The sequence below is a fragment of the Mastomys coucha genome, unplaced genomic scaffold (assembly GCF_008632895.1).
Source record: "Mastomys coucha isolate ucsf_1 unplaced genomic scaffold, UCSF_Mcou_1 pScaffold22, whole genome shotgun sequence".
Lineage (NCBI taxonomy): Eukaryota > Metazoa > Chordata > Mammalia > Rodentia > Muridae > Mastomys > Mastomys coucha.
The window spans coordinates 164,821,679-164,849,613 of NW_022196905.1; the positions used below are offsets into that span (position 1 = coordinate 164,821,679).

A 27,935-nucleotide genomic window follows, 5' to 3' on the forward strand; every position below is an offset into this window, starting at 1 on the left:
GAGTTGGTTGCCGGTTCGGCTGCCGCCCCACCCATCTGCTTCCCTGATGAGCTGCAGCCACACTGACTGGCTGAAGGTCCTTATTCATGCCGAGCTGTCACAGAGCACGGGTGCCATTCCTGGAGCCTGGGTACCCTTGCTATAGAAGGGCTTTGGCAGGTTGGGTTGTCCAGCTGTGTCACCACCTCTGGGAAGGCAGTGTTTTCTCCCACAGTGTGGCCCGTCTACATTAGAGCTCATCTGAACTGGACTTGGAGCCCAGTTCCTTCTTCCCATCAGACCCTGCTTCCAAGGCCGGGCTGATAAACTGGAGTTACCCTTAGTCTCAGAGTTTTCCAGTGGCTTTTGTCTAGATGTGCTTGTCTATGTGTAAATCCCACTTCCTGGTAACCTGAGGATGGTTTGCTTTAGGACTCACACACTCAGTTGCAAACAGGCAGTGAGGATGTGGTTAGGGACTGACGCTCAGTTGCTCATCCTCTGTGCAAGCTGGCTCAGCTGAGGCAGTAATATGGGGTTGGTGGGAGGTTGCTTGAACTCCTGAAAAGGGACAGCAAAATGAAGGAAGTAGTTTTTATTTTCACTGCTACAAAGATGAGTGTTGGGGCCGGGGCAGTGGCCCTGTGGATAAAGCAGTCGCTGTGGATGTGGGAGGACTGCATTCAGATCTCTAAGAACTTCATGCAAAAGCTGGGTGAACGTGGCAGCCTGCCTGGAATCTTAGTGTGTGAGATGCAGAGAAGAGAAACTCGGAGAGCAAACTGGCTAGCTACATTAGCTGAACCAGCCGAACCAGCAAGCTCTAGCTTTAGTGAGAGACCTCCCTTTAATATATAAGGTCCGAGAGTGATTGCCAGAGGTACTCCCCAATACACAGCCTTGCTGGACCTTCGCACACCCACATGCGCCTGCACACGCACCTATATGCATTCACATACATGTGACCACTCAGGCGCACCACACACATATAAATCTGGGAACCTTTTATCAGCTCATCTCTTCTTTTTGTTGTGCCATGCTCAGAAACCTGGGCATCTCTCAGTACGTCTTAAGAAGAGCTACAAAACCAACATGCCTGTCAGGTATTTTTCTAAGTATGGTTTTACTGGGTGTCCCACAAAACCTCCAGGTCTGTTTAATGTAGGGGACTTGCGGGTCCCAGGAAAGGGCCTGATATTATAGGGGTCTCTCCAGAGGACGCGACGTCTGTTCAGCGGTCTCGGGGCAGCTTCTAAGGGAACTTACTTTTAATCATAGGCAAGGGAAGAGGTCCCGAAGCTCAGTAAATACAACATTGAACTCTCCATGACCAAAAGAGGGAAAGGCTGTGTGTCATGAAAAAGCCAAGGACCCACACTAAGCAGTGCTCCTGCCCACCTGCTTCCCTGGGTTCTTAGAACGTCTCCTCTGCTGTTTGTATGGCTAGAAGAGAGATTAGGAGGACTGGAAGGCAGGGACCAGAATGCTCGGCTCCAGGCTGACATCTGTTGCTACCCTGGGTGAAGGCCAGCCAGCTCAGAAACAGCTGGAGCATCATGATAAACTTTGGGGATAGAGATGCGGCTGGCCTTGAGATAGGCCAGGTGCCAACTCTGACTTACGTTTATACTCTTGGCTGCAATGTAACCATATCGGGTCAGGACTAATTATGCCTTGGAGAGAAAGACCAGCATTCCTATTGGGTATATATTGTCATACCCCTGGATCTGTGGACATACCCTGTGGGCTTCTAGATTGGGTGAAAGAGACCCATGTGTGCTCTGTCCACTCCTACGAAGCTCCTCCCCACCGACTTTGTAGAGCTGCGGTCTCATGGATGGGAAGGTGTATTTTGAGGGCCTGGGCTCAGATTGGCCCTAAGCATTGGCTGAGGGCCAGAGTCAGTGATATCTGCCAGAATCTCCCTGCTGTGAGCACAAATCCTTAGAAGAACTGAAAACAGTCGGTTCAAACGTAGGTGGATAGGGTAGAGAATGGGAATGGGCATGAAGCTCACCTGTGTTACTGTGGAGGTAACTGGGTGTGGGTATGGGGACAGAGTTGATGATGGCTGAAATGAAGGATTTGGGCATCATCTTTGTTCTTGGTCTTCTTAGCACAAGTTTGCGTTGAATAAGAGGGATAGTATTCTCTAAATCCTTTGACGGATATAATGGCTTTGGAAGGAAAGGGGGCCGGTGAAACTTGAGTGAGATCTGTCCCGATGCCAGGCCTGGAGAGCAGCATTCTATCATAGATGAGAAAGCTATCCAGATACATGGATATTACAAATGTCTTGTGAGCTTGACTTCTTGGGTTCAGATTTCAGCTCCGTCCTTGTCTGGTTGGGACCTGGACCGATGAGTTGCCTGCTCTCATGTATTTTATCCAGAAGAGTGTCTTCTTCAGGAAGTTAGGGGCTGGGAATACACAGAGAAGAGTGAGAGAACGTGTTTGCATGAAGTATTACAGTCTCACGAATGAGGCTGTGAGCTTCGGGGCAATGACTGTGCTTGTATTTATTTTTGTGCCCAAGAAATGCCTAACTGACCACTCTGGTGGCCGAGCCTTTGCGGGAGTTGCCGAGCAGAGTTTGTGTGAACTTGCAGTGGGGATGGGGGTAGGTAAGGCATGAGGGTCGTTATCATGCAAAGCTGTGTCTATCCAAGGTTCAGACATCGAGGGCCATTGCAGGCAGGGTTGGGTCTGGCTGCCTGAGAGTTTCCTAGAGCCACATGAGCTTTTGACTTAAAGAGGAAAAACACGCATGCTGCCCCTATGTGACTCAGTGTGAAAATGGAGGGAAGAAAGCCAGAGTATGCCCGTGGCCACTGTTACACAAGGGCACTGGATTCCTGACTTTTTCAGAGAACAGCATAATCCCTGTCATGGGCCTCTCTCTTGCCATCTTTTTGTTTGTTTGTTTGTTTGAGACAGGGTTTCTCTGTGTAGCCCTGGCTGTCCTGGACCTCACTCTGTAGACCAGGCTGGTGTCGAACTCAGAAATCCACCTACCTCTGCCTCCCAAGTGCTGGGATTAAAGGTGTGTGCCACCACTGCCCGGCTTCTTGCCATCTTTTAATGGGATGACATGAAGGCCTGCTTGGAGTGTATGATGCGGGTCCTGCTCTGTGATTGTCCTTGAGTTTGGACTAAGGTCATCCTCGTGGGCTGTTGTCTGTCAGTGTATGGCTGGGTTGGTTGGGATAAATGCAGGCAACATCCCTGGGCGACATGAGCAGTGAAGGTCACCTGGGCTATCTGGAATATTTACATCTTGGGTGGCCTGGGATTCAGTACTGGATTTCCAAGACAGTGACGCGCAGACTGGAAGATTTAGATTTAGACTGCAGGCCTGGAACACCCAACTGTCTCTCCCTCCCTCATTTTGCAAGTGTTTATTGAGAGCCAGAGAAGGGAAGTGCTTTTCCACGTGTTCCGTGGAGAAGCTGCGGGTGGGGTTTGTTGAGGTCTGCTAACTCTGGGTGGGGGCCTGTTTTCTCCCAGAGTGCGCTGTCTCTTGCTAGAACAGCCTTTGTCTTCTGACTTTCGAGCACCACAGCTGAGGGCCCGAGGGCCCGAGGACTTCACCGACTGCTAATGCTGCTATGATCCTTACTGCAAACCCCTTGGGTGTTTCTCAAGCTGGTGCAGGCCCAGCAGCAGCAGCAGCAGCAGCTTTTCTGGAATTTATCAGGAGTGTGAATTATTGGGTCCTAACCTATGGCTGCTGAATCAGAAACTGGGGGAGAAGTGGAGGAGGGGGGAAGGGGCAAGGAAGGGAGGGTGTCTTAGGCATCTCCACCCTAAGGTGCCTTCTGAGTGATGCTAACGTTCAGGGTTGAGACCTGTGCTTGCAGTCACGGCTGAGAGCTCATGGCTTACGCAGTTCATGGGCTCTGAATTCCCATACGTCTCTTGCCTCCCAAGAGACTGTGAGACATTGTGACTTTGCCATTCCTGTGAACCCCAGGAGATGGAATGGAGGGGGCTGGATGTTCAGTGACCTCACGGTGGGGGACAGCTCCAATCCTTTGGCAGGTTTGCCTGGACTGGAGCCAAGATTCAGTCAATCCTAATGATTGACTTTAAGGGAAACTTCTCAGCCTCCTGAGTGGTAGGGAGATGGGGGCAGTTATGCTGGCTCTGGGAGAAGAAAGCACCAAAGCTCTTGGTTCTACTTAGGGGTTCAAATTCTTGGTGCCAGAGCCATGCTTCGGAGATAAAAATCACAGAGCCATGACTCTGGTCTCCAGGTGGGAGTTCCAGTTTGCTTCAGCAGCCTGAGTGAGTGGGGGAGCGGGAGTAGTCCATGGAGTCCGACGGTTATCAGTGGACTTCCAGATGGCTAACTCTGAAACTGCTGGGGTGCATGCATGTTTTGTGTGTGTGTGTGTGTTTGTGTGTGTGTGTGTATTTAGGAGGATAAACTTCTTTTCTATGGCCAGCTCCCTAAATTCTAGTTATCTGAGGTCTACAAAGCAGGACATCTTTAATTAAATGGACTCCAAATGCATCCCTGAAAATTCAATACCTGTTGTTCTTTGTAGAGCTAGGCAGGTCCTTCAATCTTATTTGTCTGCCTGCCTGCCTGTCTGTCTGTCTGTCTGTCTATTTGTATAACGTATGTCCTGTAGTATTCCAGGAAATGCCTGGAAGTATGTAGTGTGTAGGTTTGTGATCAGGAAATAGAGTCTGAGTTATTGTAACTGAGTAGCGGCAGCTCTTTTCTTTGTTAAATAAATCAGTGGTGTTACAACCCGGCTCCTGGTGTGAACACTGAACTCTATCAGGCTGACATTGGGAGGCTGGGTTGGTAGGACGCGTTTGGGCCCCTGTGTCTCAAAGCCAGCCCTCCAGGTTGACCAGGCCCTCTGCTGCATTCTGGGCCTGCAGCTCTTACCACCAAAAGCCCTTGCCCAGCCTGTTACCAAATCTCACTTGCATAGTTGTGTTCAGGGAAGGTGTTTCTCGCCTCAGGCCTTGGGAGATTTATGAACGGAGAAGAGGAAGCAGAGAGCTGGCCCTCCAGTTCCCACAGCTGAGTGAAGCATTGCTATCTGAACACACTTTAACCTGGGAAGGTCCATAGGAACTGTAGGAACTGCGCAAGCTGTCATATGGTGGTGGCATGCTGTAGCCCATCGGCAACCATCTTCCTAAACCATGGTTAGCCATCTCTGCAGATGAAAGACTCCAGTGCAGCCAGGTTGTCAGCTTCCAGAACCAGCTTGCTCTTGCTCCCCAGATCATCTCTCTGGAAACCTCTCTGAAACAGAAAGCAATTAGGATGAAGCAAGTCTCTCAGGAGTCAGGCTAGGCACCCTGGTGTCTGCCCCTGGTGTGTGCTCATGTGTGCTCTTGGAAAGAGTGTGTACAGGGGTTGGGTCAGTGGTCCACATCCATCCACTTTTGCTCCAGGAACCACTGAAGCTCTGGGCAGGGGCCAGGACAGGTGGTAGCCAGGGCTCTGAGGGTTCCCAGCTCCGTGACTTAGTCGGGAGTAAGTTGAACTCCAGTTCAAAGTAAACAGAGCGCATTCTGACCTAATGGATTTCTCATCTGGGAGTGGCGGGAGATGACAAGATGTGTGACTTGCCTCTCCTTCACCGCTTGAAAGACAAGACAACAAATCAGTGGCAACAGAAAGAAAAAGAAAGAAAACAAACAGGTTGAAAAGTGAAGTTTTTATGCAAGGAGCCCCCCCCCCCAAAACCCGGAGCCACTTCATTTAAATTGGAAATGTATAGTCTCTGTTTCCATTATGAGCTCACATTCCGTGACTCATTCCCGTCCTGCATGAGACCATACACTCCTAAAACATGGATGCATTTTGCGCTTCAAAATACAAAATTGAAAAATCAACAAAGCAAAAGTGCAGCTCTCTCCCCGTGCTCTCCCACCCCAAGGTCAGGAACCAGAAGTGACTGGTTTCCTTTGCTACAGTTTCTGGAGGTGGTTAGCAGACTGCAGCAAGTACCAGGGCCTGCAGGGCTTGGTGTCTTTGTTTCCTTGTTCACAACCTTCGTTGACATTTCTGCAACTCAAGTGGAAGATGGTCTCTTTTACATGGTCTTCCCTAATGCAGCCACATGGCACTCTTGGCCTAATGTGCATGCAGTTTAATTTCTTGGCGCTATGTAGACATTATTTGCAACCTAGCAATAAAGTGCACCACTGCTGTGTCTCCTTTCCTTTATCCCTTCATGTTCCTTTGAGATAGTAATTGCCTCGTTTTCTTTTCTTTGTCCCTTATTTCCTGTTGGCTGTACATCAGTTTGTCTCCCCAGCTTTCCCTTGCCTCTTGCTTCAGTCTGGGTGGACTGAAACCATACGGCTGTGCCAAGTGTTACAGAGAAGCCCCTTTAAGCCTTCTTTTAGGGCTTCTTGATATGATAGTTCTTCATTTTCCTGAATCTTACACTTCTTTTCATTAACTTCCTCATTAAAAGAAAATAGGTTCCTCATGAAAGACACATAGGGATTACTATTTAACCCTTTAGTGTCTGAAGATGTCTACATCCCGTTGGCAAGTGCTGACTGGTGGTTTGGCTCAGGATCATCTTTGGGGATTTTAAAGCCTTTCCTTCATTGTTCTGCAGCTCTTAGGGTTGCTGTTGCAAAATCCAGTACCATCCTGATACCGGATCCTTTGGCTTAAATGGATATATGGTCTTCTCTGTGTATTTAAAAATGTCATTTTTTTTTCTTTAAATTCCTTATGTTTCTAAATGTCATGATTCTATGAGCTGGGAATTGTGTAACCTGAGAATTTATGTTCTTCATCTGAAAGAACTGCTTGTGTTATTTCCTTGATGTCCTCACTTTGTTAGGTTTTCTGTAATCCCCTTTATTTGGACATAGAGACTCTTGACTTGATAGTCTATTTTTATCTTTTTCCTGTCTCCCCTCTCTCTCTGCCACTTTGTTTATGATTTCAGGAAATGCTTTTAAACTTGTCTTAAAACACATGTATTAAACACAGTCCTGTTCTATGAACTTTTTCTTTAATAGTTTTCTGTTCTTGTTATGTGATATAGTAATGTAGTAACATCACATTTTAAAGATTGCTTATGCTTTTCTACCTTCTCTCTATTATCTCTGAAATCCTTTTCTTTTTTCATTCTTTTAAAAAATATTTTGGTCTCTATCATTCACATTTAGACTTACCTCAAAATCCCGTCAATTCTTTGGACACTTGAGTTTTAGAAGTTTGGAGTTGAGAGCTCTTTCTATAGTAAGTCTGCAGTTTGCTGAGTCTCATTGACAATTTTAAGGAAGGGAGACAAAACAAAACCTGGTCTGTTCTTTTGAGCTACTAGATTTTTCAAAGAGAGGGACAGAGTCAGAGACAGAGACCAGTCAACCCCTGACTTAGAAATGTAGATCAGTGTTCTTTTAAACATTTTTTATCATATTTTATGTATGTATTCATTTATTTGAGTATATGTGGAGGTCAGAGGACGACTCGTGGGAGTTCTTTCTTATTGTGGTTTGAGATCCAGGAAGTGAACTCAAGTTATTAGACTAGACAGCAAGCACCTTTAACTGCTGAGCCATCTCACTGGTCTGGAAACTCCGTCTTCCGAGATCGGAGGGTCCCACTTTCTACCACACACTCTCTTACGCTATGCTGTGACATCTCTAGCACTCCATCCCTTTCCTCTGCCCCATGCAAGCCTGCCATCTAGAATAAACTCTGGCTGCCGCTGGGGTAGGTGGTAAGATTAGATTCGACTTGAATTCATAGCTGCATCCTGTGGGCCAGCCCATCAGCACCTGTGGCCCTGGCTCTGGGGACCAGCTTACTCTTGCTAACATGAGCCACCTCTCTCTGTAAGCAGCTGGTTTCAGCTTGTCTTTTGTCGAGCCAAGTCTGACCCTCTTTTGCTTTCTGCTATCTAGAATGCTCTTGATGCATTCTTATTGTCTTTACCATTTTCTTGCATGGGTTTGGTTTATTTTTATTTTTTTTAAGGTTTATTTATTTTATTTTATGCATATATCTGTCTGTCTGTCTGTCTGTCTGTCTGTGCCCTGTGCGCAAGCCTAGCTAGTACTCACAGAGGTCACAAGGGGATGCTGGATCCCCTGGAACTGTAGTTATGGATCATTGTCAGCCACGATGCAGTGCTGGGAATCAAACCTAGGTCCTTTGCAAGAGCAACATGTGCTCTTCACTGCTAAGCCATCTATCTCTGCAGCTCCTGCAGTTTTTGTTTTTGTCTGTTATTTTTAAACTGATTTTCAGTTCACTTCAGGAGGAAGCCAAGTGCTGTGTGCTCTTCATCTTAGTGTGTTTGGCTAGTGATCTTCAGTGGTTGTTGCTCTTCTCAGACATCCCAAGAATTCAGAGCCTGTCTGCAGGGAATGCTTTGGTCTCTCCTTCCCCTTGGCTGTCAGCTCTCTGGAATAACCTCGACTGGCTCAGATCCTGGCCTGTACAGGTCACCAGTGACCTGCATCACCAGGCAGTCCGGTTTTAGACACATTCTTCAGAGCACAGGATGGGAGGTGTCTCCTCCATTTGAAACAGCTGGCTAGGCTGTTTTGCTCACTTTTAATCTTTGTCTCTGACACTTCTCTAATAACTCTTCTCCCCACACGCCAGCCAAGATGCTTCTGTGGGATTCTCCCTTTTCTTTTGTTCTCTGCGTCTTACCCTTCACTGTACCCGTTACCTGTAATCAGATGTGCTTCAAGCATGCTGTCTCCCTCAGCCACACTCACCACTGCTTTCCTGGTTTCTACTTTCTCCTCTTAGATTCCTACAGCCATACCAGTTTATTGCCTGTTTACCAGCACGGCTCTTGGCTGGTAGCTGCCTTTTGTCCAATGGCTATACCTGAAGAAGGACAGACACCTTTACGAGGTCAAGGGGAAGAGATGATTTGGAAGGGTGTGCAGGCTTGGGACGAGTGTTAGGACTTTTCAGATTCTCCTTGTGGCCTCAGAAATATGGCCGAGCCTTGTGGGAGGCTGTCAAGAGAGTGTAATTTGTGTGCAGAAAACATGGTTTGAGTGACTTGAGAGTGGAATGAAGCTTTCATGGTCTACTGAAATGTGCTCAGATGTACTCAGACCGAAGAGATCGTTTGTTTTAAGATTTCTGAGAAAGACTCAAACAGTACAAATTGCAACCTCAAGTTTGGAGTTTTTCAAAGTTTCAGAGCGTCTGAATTGTTGGCTGGCGGTAATGTGTAGATAAGAGTGATACTTTACCCTTGGGGTATGTTAAATCATTGCTAAGGAGGAAAAAAAGAATCACTTTACTTGCCCAGTTTTTCCTTCTTTTGTTTTAAGGTGGCTGAATCTGGAGCCCGAAGGTTAGTTACAATGTAGTGTTTATCTAACAGGGCAGGTGAGCAGAGTTCTGGAAATGACGTAAGCCATACCAACAACCATACTGTTCTTAAAGAAGGAAAGTTGAGACTCAAGGCATTGGCAGCCAGGCTTTAAGTCCATACACTTTTGTGTCCTGTAGCTGCTGCCCCCTGCAGTCTTTAAGGCTACTACCATTTGCACTGCAAACTTGTCCATGGGTGAATTTCCCAGAGGGTTGGCAGTAAGCATGATGAGACTGGAGAGCAACGGTGATCGATTTCCTGGCTATTCTGGATTCTTACCAACTTCTGCCTTCGTGCCATGGTGCTGTTGCTGGTAGTGGTGGTGATGGTGGTGGTGGTAAAGGAGAAGGAGGAGGAGGAGGAAGAGGAGGAGGAGGAGGAGGAGGAGGAGGAGGAGTTTGCCCAGGCATTTAGAGATGAGAAGAAATTAACTTTGGATGGATAATTACTTATCAGACACTGCTGGTAATCTGCAAGCCGAAAGCAAACCCAGGGAAAGATGTTAGCAATTCTGGCCATATGTGCCTTCTTCCCTACTTTCTCCACCTTGAAAAAGAAAGTGAGCCAAATAGCCAAGAACTAGAGAGCCTAATGCGTACCATATTTCCATCAATCCCCCTCCTTGCACTGCTCCCCCACCTATGTAAACTAAATTCCTTTACATGGTCATGACAAAGGAACTTTTTTTTTTAAAGTTGTGATTAAAAGCAGCACAATCAAGAAATAGTTTCCACTGAAGCAAAAGCGTTTTAAACATAATAATGGCTGGTGAAGAGAGCACAGGGACTGTGGGCTTGGCTGCGGGTTCTAATCCTGATTGCTCCTCTTACAAATTGCAGCCTTGTGCTGTCATTGTGTAGCCCGGGCTCTTCTTGATTATAATAAAACACTCAAAATGACTGCTTAACAGTCATTGTGATTAGCAAGCAAAAGCTAGTGGAGCAGAGGTTCTCAACCTTCCTAACGCTGTGGCCCTTTAATACAATACAGTTCGTGCTGTGCTAATCCCTGACCATAAAATTATTTCCTTGCTGCATCATAACTGTAACTTTGGTACTGTTATGAGTCATGATGTAAAGTATCTAATATACAGGATATCTGATATGTGACCACCCCCATGGGAGTTGCAACCCACAGGTTAACAACCATTGTAGTAGATGGAACACCTGGTCTGTGCTCATCTTGAGAGAGAGCACAATGCATGCTGGGTATTCAGTAAATGATGACACATTTCACTGCAGTAAAGAAGGTCCCCTGTTGTTTGCTGGTATGTGCATTAGTCTCTCATGGTAATCTAGGTGGTACTTGACCAATTCTAAAGTGTAGATTGGTTCTGCGCACTGGGCTTGGACATCATCTAATTACCTGGGCTGGAGATGACCTGTGAAGGGCTGGCGTTGTTCTTACTTCCTTGCTACTCTGTAATACTTTGAAGCCTTTCTTTAAGTAGTAGTGGATTAGTTTCCTGATACAGCAAATACCTCATAGAACCAACTTATGCAGGAGAGTTTAGTGCATGGTCAGTTGGCCTGGTGCCCCATTAGAGTTGGTACATCACAGCTAGAATACATCTTGCTTGCCACTTCCTTCGTGACCAGAAAGTCCCAAAGACTGTAGGAAGTTCTAGGGAGGAGTTCCGACAGTTACCTCCAAAAGGCACACATCAGTGACCTAAAGACCTCTCACCCACCCCGAGAACATTTCCACTACTTCCTAACAGCTCCCCTAAGGACTAAGCTTTTAACTCACAGGTCTTGAAAGGGAGCCATGATGCAAACAATAGGAAATGTTGTTGTTGGGTGGGTTTTTTTTCCATCCCAATGGTTCTACTTGGCAGAAGGGGGCAGAGATGAGATTGGCTTGGCTTTGGCCCACGTGGTGAGTATGCTCTGGCTGGTCTCACTCAACTCCTCTAAGAACTTCTCCCATTCAGCAAGTTTTGCACTGGAACAAGTAAATTTTTTTTTTCCAAGTGAACTCCCAGGTTCAAGGTCTGTAAGCCAACAGTGGGAGTTGAGGTAGGTTGTGGGCCAGTTTGGGCCTGTCTGGGGTGGGGCAGGCCTTGGAGAGATAGTCTCTGCTGTGTATTCATTGCAAACCCAGCGGCTGGCTTCCAATTGTTCTGTTCCTCACAGGGTGTGAGACTCAACCAAATCCAAAGCCATTGGCAGTGACCCCCTGGGATTGAGGTGTTGATACTTTGAATTCATTGGTAAGTTATGGCTCACCTGGGAACTCCAGAAGAGCTGAGAGGTCAACAGCTCTCAACGGCTGCTCACAAAGGTCCACTGGGACCTTCCTGCTGGCCTTGGCATGAGATGTCTCTCAGGCCTGAGACATTATACAAGATTTAAGAAGGCTTCAAGATCTGGGTGTCTATTCATCAGAAAAAGAAAGCAATAGGAGATTGGTTTGAGTTCACAGACTTAGCCATTAGTCATTGAAGATTGACTTTCAAGACTCTTAACTCTTCCTTTTTACTTGCAGGGCAGCAACGGTTTGGCCTTGTATCCAACAGAACAATCAGTAGTAAATTCTCTCCTCGCATGGTCTCTTTCAGCCAGAAGGCCTCTCATCCCATTTGGGAGCCCATCTGAGCCTTTTATTTTCTTGATCCAATTAATGAGCACTCTAAGTTTCGGGTTCATTTAAAGGATTTCGAAGCCACAAAGATTTCGAAGCCCAGCCCTGTGATCGGAAGTGTGCAGTTAGTAATGGCACTGTGGTTTGGTTATAGCCCCCTGAGGCCTATGTGTTACAGTCTCGGTCCCTGGCCTGTGGCACTCTGGGAGCTAGTAGGACATTCAGAAGGTGGGACTTGAGTATTGCCGGCCTGTCTTAGGGCACCCTGGTTTTAGTTTGCTTTGTTCTGCTTTCTAGCTGTCATGTGGCTAGCTGCTTTCTCTTCTTATGTGGCTTTGCTATGATGTGCTGTCTTGCCACAGGCCCATGGGACAATGGTGATGGTTTGAAAACTGGAACCCCACCAAAATGAACCTTTCTTCCTTCACAAGAGCTTATTTAGCTCAGGTATTTGTTAACATAATGGACAGTTGATTAATACACACAGGTTGGAATTTAAAATTAACAAATGAGCAAACCAATCGACTGGCCGGATTGGTCAGTTTTCTCATCTCTTATATGGGGAAAGCAATTATCCTTTCTTCATGGAGTTACTATAAACCATCCATTAGAGAAATAAAAAAAAAAATACTCAAGTGTCTTTACAGGTTGACCTCGCACTTTGAGAATCACTAGCTACAGCGTGTGGTTCGAAAATAAGACTTTCTTCATGAATGCTGTGGAAGTCTTGAGCTATTAAAAATGGCGGGGGGTGGGGGGGTGGAAGGCTTGGTAACTGTTGTGAAAAGAATTCAGAGGGTGTACAGATTATCTGCTACCTGAGGCTTCCCAATTTCCAATATGTGGTGTTGGCTAGCTCTAACCGACTACAACAATGTGTGCTTAGAACATCTTCAATCACTGGGCCCTGTATGGCCCCACGAAAGGAGCTGTGCATAGGTTAAATAATATTCAGAAAGGAGCTGTGCATAGGTTAAATAATATTCAGGGCCGGGAGAAGTCCAGTGGTAGAGTGCGAGCCTAGCATCTGGTGGCGCAATGTGTTCCGTGCCCCATATAGAAAAGTAACACAGAATCTGTAGACTACACAGAGAGGCAGGAGATCTGACGGGCAGGCTTTTCCCCTCTCCTGTTCTGAGAACACAAACAGCTCTTAGCCCATAGGAAATGTGCTGAGCGTCCATCCCTTGGATGTGTTTCCTAGGGCCGTCTCCCAGCAGCCAGGGAGTCAGAGAAGAGGTTATTTAGGCATGGGTCCTTTGGCAGACAAGACCTCAGTGGCACCCGTCTGTGGCTTATTGGTCAGTGGGCAGTCCCCTCCGGCAGACTTTGCTGAACATACAGTTAGAGAAATTCTGACTTCGCCTGTGCTAAAGTTGGACATTGATGTTGCTTGCACCCCGGCATACGGTTTGAACTGCTCTCTGAATCTCCCTTGCTGTGTATGTACACAGATTCTGTCTTCCTTGTTTGGGATGCTATAAAAACAAACCCCACTGGGTAGTGGTGGCACCCGCCTTTAATCCCAGCACTCAGGAGGCAGGAGGAGGAGGATCTCTGTGAATTTGAGGCCAGCCTGGTCTACAGGCTTGGAACTAGCTCCAAGGCAGCCAAGGATACCCAAAGAAACCATGTCTTGAAAAATCAAAAAGTAAAATAAATAAAACCCAAACCACTAACTTTCTTCTAAAAAAATTTTAGAATGATTTTTTTCTTTAAATGTTTTTCTTTAGATATTTCTTTAAACAAGTTTAATAACATTTGACCATGTACATCAAGTTGAATTATGTGACCTCTTCTCCTTTTCCATTGCTTTGGCCTATAAAAGAACGGGCTTCATTAGGATATTTTCATGCATGGGTATTATACTTTGCTGGTATCTCTTCCCATTGTTCTCTCTTATTCTCCCTTTCCTTTACTATTCCCTCTTTCCCTCACCACAAGCCACCTTCCTCTCCATCCCCCTTCCCCCGCCCTGCACTCCTCCCTCTCCCCATCTATATTCTGCTCACGACAGAAAACATGATTATTTAGCTTTCCGATTCTGAATCATCCCACTTAACATGTTGAAAACCAGCATTGTTTTGAGACGGGTCCTGGTGGCCCGCAGCAATCCCTGGGTGCTTGCAGCTCAGTAGCCCACTGGGTAACTGAGATACATTGTTTACTTTTTGTGTAGGACCAGGTTGAATGTTAAGTGCTTTGTTCTAACGCCTTCTCATCCTTGCCCTCCCCTCCCCTCTCTGCCTCCCTTTCTCACCCTAGCACTGAGGATGAAAATCAAAGAAGTGAAGAAGGAGAATGGTGACAAGAAGATTGTCCCCAAGAAGAAGAAACCCTTGAAGCTGGGGCCCATCAAGAAGAAGGAGCTGAAGCGGCTCGTGCTCTTCCTGAAAAATGGTGCCGACTGTCCCTGCCACCAGCTGGACAACCTCAGCCACAACTTTCTCATCATGGGCCGCAAGGTGAAGAGCCAGTACCTGCTGACAGCCATTCACAAGTGGGACAAGAAAAACAAGGAATTCAAAAACTTCATGAAAAGAATGAAAAGCCATGAGTGTCCCACCTTCCAGTCTGTTTTTAAGTGACACTGGGGCGGACTGGGGAGGGAGTGTGGCTTGGGGTGAGGGTGTGGGCGCGTGGCTGACCCTGGCTCTCGGGGTTCACATACTGCTCTCACCCATTACAGTTGTGGCTTTTGCATCGCACCTGGCTCTGTTCCTACAGCGATCCCTCTCCCTTTCCCTCCGTAGCCACATCCAGCTAAGGCCACAGCCCTTTAGATTAGAAAGGCTTTTTTAAGGGCTGCAGCAGGGCCAGCAGGCACCATGCAAAGGAGAGGCCGAATCCTTTCACTGAGCCTCGGGCATAAAACAGAAAATGTTTGCTGGTTTGGAACAAAAAAACAAAAACAAAAAAACAAACGGATTGTAAAGAAGTGCAGGAGGACGGTTGCTCAGCTCTGTGTTGTTCTGGACATCATTACCAATTACTTGTGGAGTCTAAGCCTTTTTAGGTAGAAGGTTTTGATCATTGCCAAGTCAGGTGGCTTTCAGTTTGGTAATAGTAATCCCCCTCTATTTCTGCCTTAGATAGACCACCACCACCTTCAACACACGCACGTACGTACACGCGAGAGTGCGCGCGCAAACACACACACACACACACACACACACACACACACACACACAAAATTCTGAAAGTAGCCAGGGTATCCCAATACAGGATGGGATCGATAAGGGGCTGGAAGGAGGCCACTGCCTACTCTGTTCTCAGCCACCTTCGATAGGAAACTGTAGGTCTCAGGTGGACTTTCTGCCAGTCCATCAGGATGCAAGGATGGCAGGGATCTATCTGCTTTTGTATGAGGAGATGTGTGGGCATGAAGAGACATGAGGCATTTCAGGGCGAGAAGCCAATGGTTGCTAGTTTTCAAAAATATAGTGGAAGAAATGAACAAATGCAGAATGTCAAGCAGGTCCGGAGCCAGGGTGATTGGGGATCCGGTGTGAACGGCCTCACTTTGTAATTCCGTCTGTCACATTTCAAAAAGGAACAGCCACATAAGCAGGGATAAAACCCCACACACATCCTCCAAGGCTTGGGTAAAAGTCCACACTGAGCATTTCAAAGACTAATGTCGTCGCTGACTGCCCAAGGCTGCCCTCTTAATACGCACACTGTCTATGCATGTGCTGTGGAAGGCAACTCCGCGCATGTGCTGTGGAGGAGATGGGCGTGGCATCGGTGGTGTGCCTGGCTATCCTGGAACCAGCATAGCTGTGGGAGGACACAGTATTCACAGCGCTGCCCGGACTCTGCAGCTCTGCAAGGAGAGCCCTTTTCCTTAAACATGATTGTCTACAATTCAGACAAATTTAAAATCGCTGCCTGCCTGAGCCCTCCACCTTTACTTTTGTATTCCTCCAGTCACATTCTTTTAAGGCTTAAGTGCCCTATTCAAGGAGATGGTTTCAAAGGCTAACTAACCATCCACAGTTTTCCCAAGTGCCCAAAGGTATTTCTCAAAGTTGGTATGCTTAATAAGTGATGTACATATTCCAGTTCTCTTAGGCAGCCTTACTCCTGTTGTCCGAGTAGTTCTTTAAAAAAAAAAGTTAATTTCTTCCACCAAAGTCTGATTATTCACACCCTACCACATCTCACCGGCCACAGTAGCTGTCTCTTTGCCATACTCAATCCAGAGGCAGCATTGATTGTGAGGAATCATGTCATCTAATGGCCTTGGACTGACACAGACACAGGAAAATTCTGGTTACTTCTGAAAGACTCCAGCCTGAGAAGTCACCATGCCAACCTTGTTCCAGACCTGAGTGGGGTAGTGACTTAATTAACTTCATGTTTAGTAATCTTATTATCTTAACACTTTTAAGAATTCTTCCAACCTTAATCATAACGTTATTAGGAACCTTAAGTGATTTGCCTATAATTGTGGATGATTTGAAAAATGTGTATGTGCATTAGCAATTAGAAATAGTCTACCTTCTCCTTGTCCAACTGAAGTGCAAAATCTCATGAGTGTGTAGATCTGGGCCTTGAGCTGCTAGTTCAGTTCTTGGTGAGGGTCTGCTCGTTCTGGCAAAGTGTTATCATGCGGCAGGGGGCTCTCCCAAGGGTCGGAGGGCTGCCTACATGAATTTTTCTGGGGATGTTAGCAGTTTCACAGAGTAAAAGTGAGGGCCTGTGCTGGGTGGCTCCAGATTAGGAATCCTCGGGTAGGAGGCAACCTTCTCAGAAAGGATTTACAGTCTACTGATCTCATGAACTGCAGCGGCTCCCCTCCCAGCCCCACTTCAGAATCCCCGGCTTTGGAGTTCCATTGTGGACGCGTGAGGATCTCAGACACACACAGACCAGTTTTGTCTATACTACATCAGCAGTTCCAGACAAAAAGGGAGGCTATTTAGGGGCTCAAAGCTGCATGATCAGCAGTCTTTGTCCTTTTCAACAGAAGGTATAACAAACCAAGTGCAGACTCGTTAGCTTTGTCCCTGGCTTCCAGTGGAGGCAGTCCATGTGCCCTCTGACCAGCGTTGCCAGCGAAAGAAAGGGTCAGATTTGGAAAGCTTTAAAAAAGAGTCACTCTGGACAGGCAGGGAAAGCTAAACCCACCAAACTTTTGGAAACTATCAGTAGTTATCTTAGAAAATAGACTCGGAGGCAAGAATTGTAAGAATATTTTACTTTTTCAAACCTGTAGCAATCCTCAAAGCTCATGGTTGGTGGGTTCGTACTAGGTCCTCCCTGGGGCAAAGTCTAAGCCCAGCTCCAGGCTTCCTATGAATGTGTAAATTACAGAAATCTCGCTTCCCAAAGCTAGAACCCGTTCTTCTTGTTAGCCTCCATGTAAGCGGATGCTCTATTGTACCTTTATAGCTGGAAATGGTTCAAGATGGGCTTCAGAAGCAGACCCGAGGCCACATCTCCACGATGGCATGTTGGCCACTCTGACCTGGCACTGCCGGCCCTAAGCACATCCGGAATTCCTGTTGGCCCTAGTTCACCCGTGCGGACTCCGCTTTATAGCCCAAGCCTTTTATAAAAAGCTTTGAATACTGTGAAGATGTTTTACATTCCATTTCCTTCGTGTTGTTTCTTAACTACGTTTGACCAGATGTTTTGATGTTATCACGTATGTTAATAGTAATTCCCAGATGTGTTTTGTTTTTCATGCTTTTCCCTGCCAATGTATTCACTTCACTAAAATCACTCGATCAATAACAGCGTGAGTTGTGATTGACCCAACTCCCTGTCATCTACTCCCACGATCGCCCACTCGGCACGTTCCCTTGAGTTGCTCCAATGGTGTTTTCTGGTCCTAGCTGGGTGGGATCGGGTGGAAGAGACCTGGGAAGGATCACGGGCATTCTCTGCCCTCCTTCCCCACTAGCCATCTCTGTATAAGCCTGGTGTCTGTCTGTCTGTCTGTGTGGGTTTCAGTTCTGCCAAACATTTCTGTTTCAGATGCCCTCTCCCAACTGATCCATTTTAGAGTTCATGTTCAAATTATCAGCGAGAACTTAAGAGATTGGCTTGTATCTGGTGCTGTGGTCCCATCTGGGACTTTGTGGATGAAAAATATGGTGTGATGTGGCTGGGATTCCCAGAAGACTTTGGGCCCATGGGCACAGCTGGAGTTAGACGTCAGTCCCGTCAGTCCCAGCATCTCGACTGTATGGGCTGAGTTCTGTACCGGGCCTGCCTTTGTACCCAGAGTGACATGTTTTGCTGATCCCAGGCTGTTTATTTTGGCACTGGGCTTCTTCCATTGTAGTGATAGATCCATCGGATGATGCCCTCTGGTCAAAAAGCACTTCCACACCAGAACAACTTAGTAGTTTTTCTCCAAATGTGCCCAAGGCATCAAAACTTCATCCAGGCACAACCACGCCATTTTGTTTGTTTGTTTGTTTGTTTTGTTCTGTTTTGTTTTAGACAAGAAATGAGGATTTTCACATACTCTCCTATTCTGGTAAAGTGCATGACGGCCAAGTAGACTATTGGTACTTCCTTTTAGTTCTGTGGTTTAAAGGGAGAGTTTCCTTTGGGCTTGGCACCGCCCCTACAGAAGCCGTACTGCCATGATCCATACCATGCTGCAATGCTTCAGATTATTCTCTTTCTAACAAACTGGCACATCTGCGAAGACAGGTGTGAAGGAATGTGCTTCAGTTTTGTGGGGTGCTGGGGAATTCAGGATCCTCGGGGCCATGAGTTTGTGGCATGTTGGCAATTTAGCTTGCTTGACCTGACTCTGGGTAGCACACACCGCTCTTCAAGGAACTACCCAGACCTCTTATCAAAGGACAGCAAGAGATGGGTCCGAGTCATGTTGGCTTCACCATCTTTCCACATGGGGGGATTCAGACATGCCACCAAATCTACATTTGCTTCTGAAGAAGAAAAATGGGTCGATCATCCGGTGACGATCACAAGAGTGAAGGGGAACGGTTTTTTTTTTTTTTTTTTTGGCACGGAGAGTGGTCATGGGCAACAGCATGCCCATATCTAGTTTCTGACTCCCCCTTCCCCCGAAATCTTGATTAGGAAGGATAGTAATGGGGTCTCATGTGTTAGTTTGCCTTCTCTTCACTGGGGCAGCTGCCCATGACATACAGTAAACATGTAAGAGTCATAAAGGGAAGGCACCAGGCTAAAAAAGATGAAGCTTCGGAGGACACTACCCCGTGATCTATCCTCCGCCAGATCTTACCTTTTGCAGTTCCCCTCCAAACAGTTCTTTCAAAGCTATAATTCATCAGTGGATTGAACTATTCACTGGGTCAGAGTCTTCACGATCTAGTTATTTCTCCTGAGCACATTACAGTGGGTTCAAGTTTTAAGAGCCTGGTTCATTGCATCTTTGCTGGAACATCCTAGTAGCACCAACATGGCTTGGGAACAAGAGACAGGTAGTTATTTGCTACAAGAACGCACGCACTGCTGCAAGGCATCTTGCAAGTACTGTGGGTGACGTTAATATTCGTCAAAGGAAAGGACTGAGAGGAAAGGGATGAGACTTTGGTTTTCCCCTTTACAGTGGGGCTCATCTGGCTCTTCTAAGATTAACTAAGCACAGGCCACATAAGACAAGCGCAGAATGAGGTTCTGTAGAGCTAAGATGGAGATCTCAATGTTTCTGAGGACCTCACACCTCTGAGGGTGATGGGAGCCAGGGTCTGCAGAGTGCTCCTTGGGCAAGGACACTCTCGGAGGGAGGCTCCATGGTATCCTTGCACCTGCTGCAACAATCCTGCCTTGGGAATCCTCATTATGGAACCCCTCAGAACTCAAGATATGAACAGTCCTTGGAATTGAGAACAAGATTAACTGCTGATCATAAACCCAGATTTCAGGGGCTAATCTTCATTCACCCCTCCCTCCCCTGCCCCCCCCCCTTGGTTGGGAGCCAGACCCAAGGCATACTCTCAGCCCTAGAGTGCCATCCCTTTGGGGTAGACTCCTCTAATTCCTAGGACACTGGAAGATTCCATCTTTTGTCGTCCTCCCCCCAACTCCCCCTTCTTGGCACTCTATTAGCATTTCAAGATGTCCTCCTTAAGGGTCCTGGTTCTCACTCCAGTGGCTGTTGGAGTTAACCACCTGAAGGTGTTATCTGGACATTTGAAGTAATACAGGAAGTTGCCAACGGAGGTAGGACTTTTTGTGTTCCATTTGCTCACATCTGGGCAGTTTCAAGCCCTTGTTGTGTGGCAAGCCCAGTTGGGGAGGGCGACTGAAGTCTTTGGCGGGAAAATCCTATCTGACAAATGGAGGACAGCGTGCCAAGCACGGCTGATTTACTAGGTCGCAGGCATTAGACTTTCTGTCAGCGGAGGCCAAGGAAGGCTGCTCTGTGTCAGTTTGGAGAAGGCGGGTCTCAGAGCAAGCTCTGCCTAGGAGCAGAAAGCTCCCATGTCTTCATACATCTGTGTAGTATTTAGATAAGAAGGGGCTGCACTTAATCACGGAGAGAGTTGTTTGCTTAAATAGAGGGAGGGAGCATTGCATGTGTGTGTTTAAGGAGAGAAAGGAGGTGGGAAGAAGGGGAGAGGAGCCAGCAGTTTTAAACAGTAACCCACCCCACCACCACCAGGTGCTTTTAATCAGGGTGACCTTCCCATCACCTGACCACCAAAATGAGCCAGTCTGGGTGTTGGGAAAGGATCAGAATTCACATGGCCCGGTTCTAGGGGTTTCTGGGAGAGCTCTGGGGAAAGTTTCTGCCTCCATCCTTGCAAACACCTGTGTCAGGGCCTTTGTAGTGTCTGGGGTCCTCCAGGAAGCCTGTTTATTGAGTGCCAGTGGGACCCAGGGCCAGAGCTTCTCTGAGAACCCCTGGGTATCAGGGCGTGCAGAAAATGATCCAAATGTAAAGCTGTATGTTCAATTTCTCCTTCCCAGAGACAGAAAGGGCAGGGGATCTCACAGAGACATTTGTGTGTGTATCTCTGCCACACTTTTTGATCATGCCCACTAAGACTCAGTGATTCTTCAGACTTGAGGAAAGATTGGCGAGAAAGGGGGAAGATGGCTTAAGGGCCTCAGTTTCCACTTTGCTGCTTCAGTCTTCTGCAGATATTACACAGATTCTTTGCCTAGATAATAAATTCATCATCTGAATTAATGAAGGGAGAATTGCATGCAAAAACCCAAGGGGCTGTTTTACACTGACGTTCCACCCAAGGCTAGTGCCTGGGGCTACTGGGACCCTGGTTTAGCGCCTACCATTCCTCAATAGCTATTTAGCTATTTTAGCTATTCCTCAATAGCTACACTGTAGCAAATCAGCTTTTAACTTTGGTCAGGCTTAGGGGAGGTGCTAAGGCTCCTGAGGAGGAGGAGGAGGAGGAGGAGGAAGAGGAGGAGCTGGCTAGTTGTTGGCTCGAGGTAAACAATGAGCCTCATTAAAGAAATTGTAGTTCAAAACTTTAGCCCTGTCTTCAACTTGGCCATGTCTGAAGTACAAGTGTTCTGCAGCCTTTCAGGAGTCTCTAAGCCACCTTCTCCCTACAGTGTCAGAAGCTGTTAATGATTAGGGAACTGGGTAGCAGTGAGGAGGACATTCTCCGATGGAGACTGAAGATGGTCAGGTCTGATGTTCGTCAGGACAAGACATCCATGTTTGTTTTCATTAGCTGATGGGAGGAAAGACTATCTCTTCCCAGGTGAGGAACTAGCTTTAGTTTGGCTGTGCCAGAACTCCATGGAGGAATAGGGTGGTGAAGTGCTGAAGTCTGGCTCCTAGCAGGAATCTTCCTTCCTAGACCTTCTTTACTGTGACGCCTTCTTTGTCCTGAGTTGAAGGGCAGAGTTCTGCGCCGAGACCCTTCTCTCTCAACCTGCTCATTTCTGGGGTCCTCAGGCTGAACTGCCAGCTGGGTCTGGAGCGGGTACGATTCCTCATCTGATGTCTGCTCCTCCCTGCCTGATGGATGCAGAGGAGGAGTTTGTGCAGGAGAAGTAGACTTAGCCATAGGGGATGGGTTCAGCTTCTAAATAAAGGTAAGGAGGACACACACAGTCGCCCCTGGGCTTAGAGACAGGCCACAGCTCTGCCCCCAGTACCCCCCACCCTTCTTTGCTCCAGAGAAAAAGCTGCTCTGCCTTTTAACTCTCTGCTACCCTGAAATGACCACTGTCACCTGCTTCTTCTCCTGTAATTACCGGTTTCCTACTGAAATTTCCCCATCAGACTGTTCCGTTCTCCTCGTTTTTTTGCCCGCCCTGCTCGGCCTGGCCACTGCCATCCTTGCTGTGGATTGGCCTGGGTTGCTGGGATTTATCATGTGCACCTTCTGTGGCAGGACCTCGGGGTTAAGGGCCGCGAGGGAACCAGTCCTGCTTGCTGAGCCAAACATCAGGACAAGGGAGGCTTGACAAGGGTCTGGCCTGCTTCCTGATTTTGGATTAGGCCAAATTTCGAGTGTGTTGTACACCCCCACCCTCAAATATTTGAGAGGAAATGTGACCCTTGTGTCTCTGATTCATGTGCACTTAACTCATTAAAATGCTGATTTACAGACGGTGGCGAGGTCCAAACTAATCTCTGGGGCCTCATTTTTAAGCCAGTCTTTTCTTTTCTTTTTGTTTCTTTTCTTTTCATTTCCTTCCTCCCTCTCCTTCCCTCCCCCTTTCTCTCTCTCTCTCTCTCTCTCTCTCTCCTTTTTTTCCCTTTTCTTTTTCTTGTTGTGAAAGGGTAGGTGGGTGGTGAGATGGCTCAGTGGTTAAGGGCTCTGACTACTTTTCCAGAGATTCCTGAGTTCAATTCCCAGCCACCACATGGTGGCTCACAACCATCTAATAGGATCTGATGCCCTCTTCTAGTGTGTCAGAAGAGAGCAACAGTGTAATCATATACATAAAACAAATAAATAGATCTCTCTCTAAAAAAAAAAGAAAAGAGAAGAAAAGAAAAGGTAGGTGGAAAGAAGAAATCGAGATTTTTGCTTCCCAACCAGGGCAGTTGCATTCCATCTGTATTGGAACTTGGGCCTGGAAGGCAGGGACAGGGAACTTCGACCTTGGACTTGATTGGGTTCTCTGCTGGAGGAGACATAATCAGAACCACCTGGTGTTCTTCAAGGCCCAATCGTTGTCCAGGCTGTAGGAAGCATTTGAACTTGACCTGTGCTGAAAATGAGCCAGGCTACATGAAAAAGGAAGACCCGTGTCTCCTTTTCGGAATGAATGTAGGTCTTGGGAGCACGCAGATTCTGCAGTAAACACGCCAAGCCTGGCTTTGCTGCCCTGCAGCTGAGATCCCATCAGCTTCTCCCGTGAGCACCGGTTTCCTCCTGGGATCGTAGGGTGCCTTTGCTTGCATGGTGCATATGAAACTTGTTTGTAATGGGAACAGTGGTAGATCATAAATTGAGCAGCTAAATTCTTTAGGGAGTCTTGGGATTTTGCCCCATTTCTCATTTTTATTTTTAAGGAGGAGAATGTTAGGAGAGAGAGAGAAAAAAAAAAGCCCTAAACTGGAGTCAGAAGAATGGGTCTCTTGTTGTTATGAGTGGTGGTATCAGGGTATGTGTGTGTGTGTGTGTGTGTAGAGGCGTGGGTGTGTGTGAAGCATCATGGCGTTTGTGTGTGGTGGGTGGGTGACAGTATCAGAGTATGAGTATATTGGTATCAGGGTGTATATGTGTATGTGACATCAAAATGTATGTGTGTGTGGTAGTATCAGTGTGTTTGTGGGTGGCATCAGTGTGTGTGTGTGTGTTTCTGTGTGTGTGTCTGAGAGAGAGGGAGGAGAGAGAGAGAGAGAGAGAGAGAGAGAGAGAGAGAGAGAGAGAGATAGTAGTAGCAGTGTCAGGGTATTTGTGTGTAGCATGGGAGCCTTGTTGGTATCAATGTGTTTGTGTGTGGGGAGTGTGTGTATGCAGTAGTATCAAGGTGATTGTGTGTGACATCAGAGCTTGTGTTGGTATCAGTGTGTGTGTGTGTGTGTGTGTGTGTGTGTGTGTGTGAGAGAGAGAGAGAGAGAGAGAGAGAGAGAGAGAGAGAGAGAGAGGTTTCTACTGTTATGATAAAACACTGACCAGAAGTAATTTGGGGAGGAAAAGATTTATACCATCTTACAGCCTATAATAAGTTCATCACTGAGGGACACAGGGCAAGAACCTGAAAGAGCAGAGACAGTGAAGGATCACTCTTTACTGATTTGTTCTCTCCTGGCTTGCTCAGCCAGCTATTCTAAGAACAACAGCTCATGGGTGGCACCACACACAAGGGGCTGGGTCTTCCCTCATTGATCACTGATTATTTTTCAATAGTACTACAGATTTTCCTGCAGGGAAATCTTACCAAGGTATTTCTCAATTGAGAGTCCCTTGTCCCAAATGATTCTAGCTTGTGTCAAGTTGCCATAAAACCAGCCAGCATGGTGTGTGTTTATGCTATGTATCTGTGTCAGTGTGTACAGGCATTAGGATGCAAGCTCCACAGGTGATGTTGGTGTCACTGTGCAGTGTGACTGCCCTGAGGTCTTTCTTCCTCTTCTGGTAGTACTTGTTTTACACGGAGTACAAAGGTGTGTGGTAGTAAGTTGACCGTGCACTGATCACCTTGTTTCAGTATGTCTCACAATCACTTTGGCTTGTTTGTAGACACCACAATCATAAGGTACTAATTAACCCATCACTGCCATTGCTCTCAGCCTCTTACCTGACATGTAGAGGGAAGAGTTGAAGCTGCTGGATCTTAGCGTGTTTTTGGACCAAGGCATTGGTAAGGCCTTAAGGAAAGGAAAATTCTTACGGAAGGGTGGAGAACTTGGACAGCATCCATAGCTTTTTTGTGCCTGCCTAGGATCTCTTCCTCACATCCCGGTGTCTGAAGTCAATGGTTGATGTCATCTTCTATTAAACTAGATCTGTTTTTCCATTACAAAAAGAAAATGGCAAATTCACTCAGTAGATGTGTATTCTGAGGATTACTGTTTCACAGACGATGTCCATCATCTGCTGACTTACCAATGAAATAAGAGGAAGGCTGGTTTCTCAGCATTTCGCTGGCAGAAGTCTTAGTGGATGACATTGGACCAGAACTTAGGCTTATAAAACAGAGTTGGGACTCTGGATAATGATGCTTCATAGAGCATGCTCATTGAGGTGTTCATGCCTGCTTGTCTGGGAAGAGACCAAATGTCTGCACTATCACTCACTTTTTAGGAAGATCTTTCCTCATTTGAGAAGTCAAAATCTGAGCTGTCTGGTAATTCTGGGAGCATTTCTTCTGAGTAAGTGCCTGATTGGTTCATTTCAGATATTATATGTGAAGATAATTTTCAAGGTTTCTCACTATATGACTTGAAAAACCATACTCAGAAGGCAGGAAACAGACAAAACAAAATGATCACCATCAAAATAAAGCCCAACCAGGCAGCAATAAAATAAATAAAAATACAGAAAGACACCCCTTCTCCCCCTGTAGCACACATATGCAAAGAAAGAGTTTCTGTTAACTCCACGAACTGACTCTGCCAGGACAAGTGATGGATGGGGGCCTACCTCCCAGCCTGCTGAGGGATGCTCGGCAGGAACAAGGCTGAAAAAGAAGTTGTACCTATCATGATTATCAGAGCAGGACTTGATCTCCTTTTCTCTCAGGAACGTCTTTGAGAAGAGCCACAGAATTGGCTTAAAGTAGTGTTTCTTATAAGTGACAAAAGAAAAAATAAAATGGGGTTACATCAAAAGATTTAAAGTTTCTGGGAATCTAATTTCTAGAAAAAAAGTGTCAGCCCACAGAATGAGAGAATTTGCAGATTATATATATATATGCTTGGTAAGATGTTATTGTTCAAACGGTATAAAAAGCTTCAACAACAACAACAAAATAATTGGATAATTTAATTAGAAAATGTGCAAAGGACTTGAATAGATAGTTCCCTAAAAAGACATACAAAAGGACATGTGGAAAGATGACCATCATCATGAGTCGGTAGGGAAGTGTAAATCCATATGGAGGAGCTGGAGAGATAGCTCAGTAGTTAAGAGCATCAATTACTCTTTCAGAGGAACTGGGTTTGACTCCCTGCACCCATATGTCAAGTAACAACTTTCTATAAAGCCCTGTGGAATTTCTGCCCTCTTCTGTCCTCTTCAGGCACCAAGCATGCATATAGTACATAGATATGCATGTAGATAAAACACTTATACAATTAAACAATTTAAAAAAAGTTTTTTTATAAAGGGTAATTTGAGGACCCTGGGAGTCATCCTGGGAAAGATTTTACTAGCCAGCCACATGATCAAGTGGCACATCTTTTGCTGAGGGCTGCATTCCACCTAATCTGTTTCTTTTTCCTCTTCGTGGAGACCACAAAGGACAGATCACGTCTGTGCATCTGTGTACAGTTTTCTTGGTGGTGTAAGGACGCAAATCTCATGGTGCCTGTTGAACACCCTTAGGCAGTAAGGAGATCCAGAGCTGTGTCCTGGCACCAGCCTGGAGGTAAAGCCATAGGTGGACGTAGGAAAGGCCGAGCAGCACCGTGCTCTTGTGACCATGTTCGGTCCCATCTCTTCTGTACCAACTACTTTCCCATGTGTACTGTGCGATGGGCTTATTGAATGAACTGGTTTTGAAATAGAGTAAGAATGTCATGTCTTTTGTAGCTTTATGGTCCCTTCCAGTTACTAAGAATCACTCTCATAGTTGTGGACCAAATACTTCAGACTAATCCTTTTAAAATATTTTTTAAAAAGTTCTTACTCTAGGCAGACTGCCCAGCCTCAGCTCCAGTGGCTCAGACAACTGCAATGGGAAAGAGTGGGTGGATGTCTCTGTCTCTTCCCTCACTGTTTCTCCCCCATGCTGGTGGGGCTGGGGGTGGGGTGTATGGGGAAGTACACCCACTGAAATTTTCCACTGTACCTGTCCTTGATTCATCCCAACGGAATCCTCTGGTGTGCTAGAACTCACAGCCTCTTGCCGTTGGGATGTCTGTAAATTCTGAACACCTCTTCTCCCATCCTCCAGGGGACATGGAAGTGCCCTTTCAATTTCTGCTTCCAAGGTTTCTGCCCACATCTGTCCCAGAAGGAATGTCCATGAGTGTGGCTCAGCATAGCTGCTGTTTCCACCCCCATAGCCACTCCAGCACCCTCCCAGAACAGCCTTCCTCACTGGGCCTTCTAAGTAACTGCCTACACTCTGCCCTCTGGTTGTCCTGCTGGGGTGCTCATCTTCCAGTTCTGGGATTCTCTCTTGGGATCCATTAGGAAGTCTCTTCCTTGCCTCTGCCCTGGTGCCAGTGCGTCCTTTCCTTGACATGTCAAGAAAGACAGACATGCATACAGACTTCTATTAAATCTCTTTTTAAGGACTTCCTTATAGCCCTCTCTGATTAGTTTTCTTCCCCACCCCTTTAAACTGGAGAAATATGACCCATCCTGACAGGAGATGGAAAACGCATATTATCTTGATAGGGACAATCTAAGTAATTGTGAACAATACAAGTCTCCAACCATGTGGGAGAGAAGAGAAGACACAACAGGCTGCCTAAGTCTGATTGGCGAGGAATTACAGCAAGTGGGTACCCTCTCAAAGAGCAGAGGAAAGCTGGGATCAGGAAAACTTGAACCTCTGCCCAGCAAGTGCTAACAGCGCCTGCAATTGCTCTTATGCCACAAATACCCAAACCATGGAGAAGACACGTGAGTAAATATCGTCAGACACTTGGTCCAGGCAGCCCAAGAGAGAAGGAAAAGGAGGGTGCCTGGTTGCTCTGGCTGCTGGCAGCCATATGCAAGCAGAGTGGATGGACCGAGGCAGACCCCAGCTGGTCCAAGTAGTTCAGGATACAGATACTGGGACTCTGGAGGCTCATGTCGCTGGGATTTTTGAGGCAGGGATTGGACATGAGTGACACTTGGAGGGAGCCCCAGGAGTATACATAGAAGTCACCTTAAATGGTAGACTGTGTAGGACATCACTGGAGACTAGCAAAAACAAACAAACAAAAAACCCAACCCAAACCAAACCTCATGGGGGTGG

General features: G+C 46.6%; 1 protein-coding gene and 1 long non-coding RNA gene across 2 annotated transcripts in view; one reads left to right on the plus strand and one right to left on the minus strand.

Moving 5' to 3' along the window:
• The window catches only part of Sfrp1 (secreted frizzled related protein 1), a 39,082-nt gene extending 21,431 nt beyond the window's left edge, over positions 1-17,651 (plus strand). Inside the window, exon 3 of the mRNA XM_031339296.1 lies at positions 14,175-17,651. Within this exon, the coding sequence (XP_031195156.1) occupies positions 14,175-14,497 (323 nt within the window). The 3' untranslated portion in view covers positions 14,498-17,651. The remainder of the gene's footprint in view (positions 1-14,174) is intronic.
• The window catches only part of LOC116069028, a 26,125-nt gene continuing 15,287 nt past the window's right edge, over positions 17,098-27,935 (minus strand). Inside the window, exons 2-4 of the long non-coding RNA XR_004109802.1 lie at positions 24,600-24,807; positions 19,144-19,324; positions 17,098-18,823 (exon numbers count right to left, since the gene is read on the minus strand). This is a non-coding gene — a long non-coding RNA (uncharacterized LOC116069028). The remainder of the gene's footprint in view (positions 18,824-19,143; positions 19,325-24,599; positions 24,808-27,935) is intronic.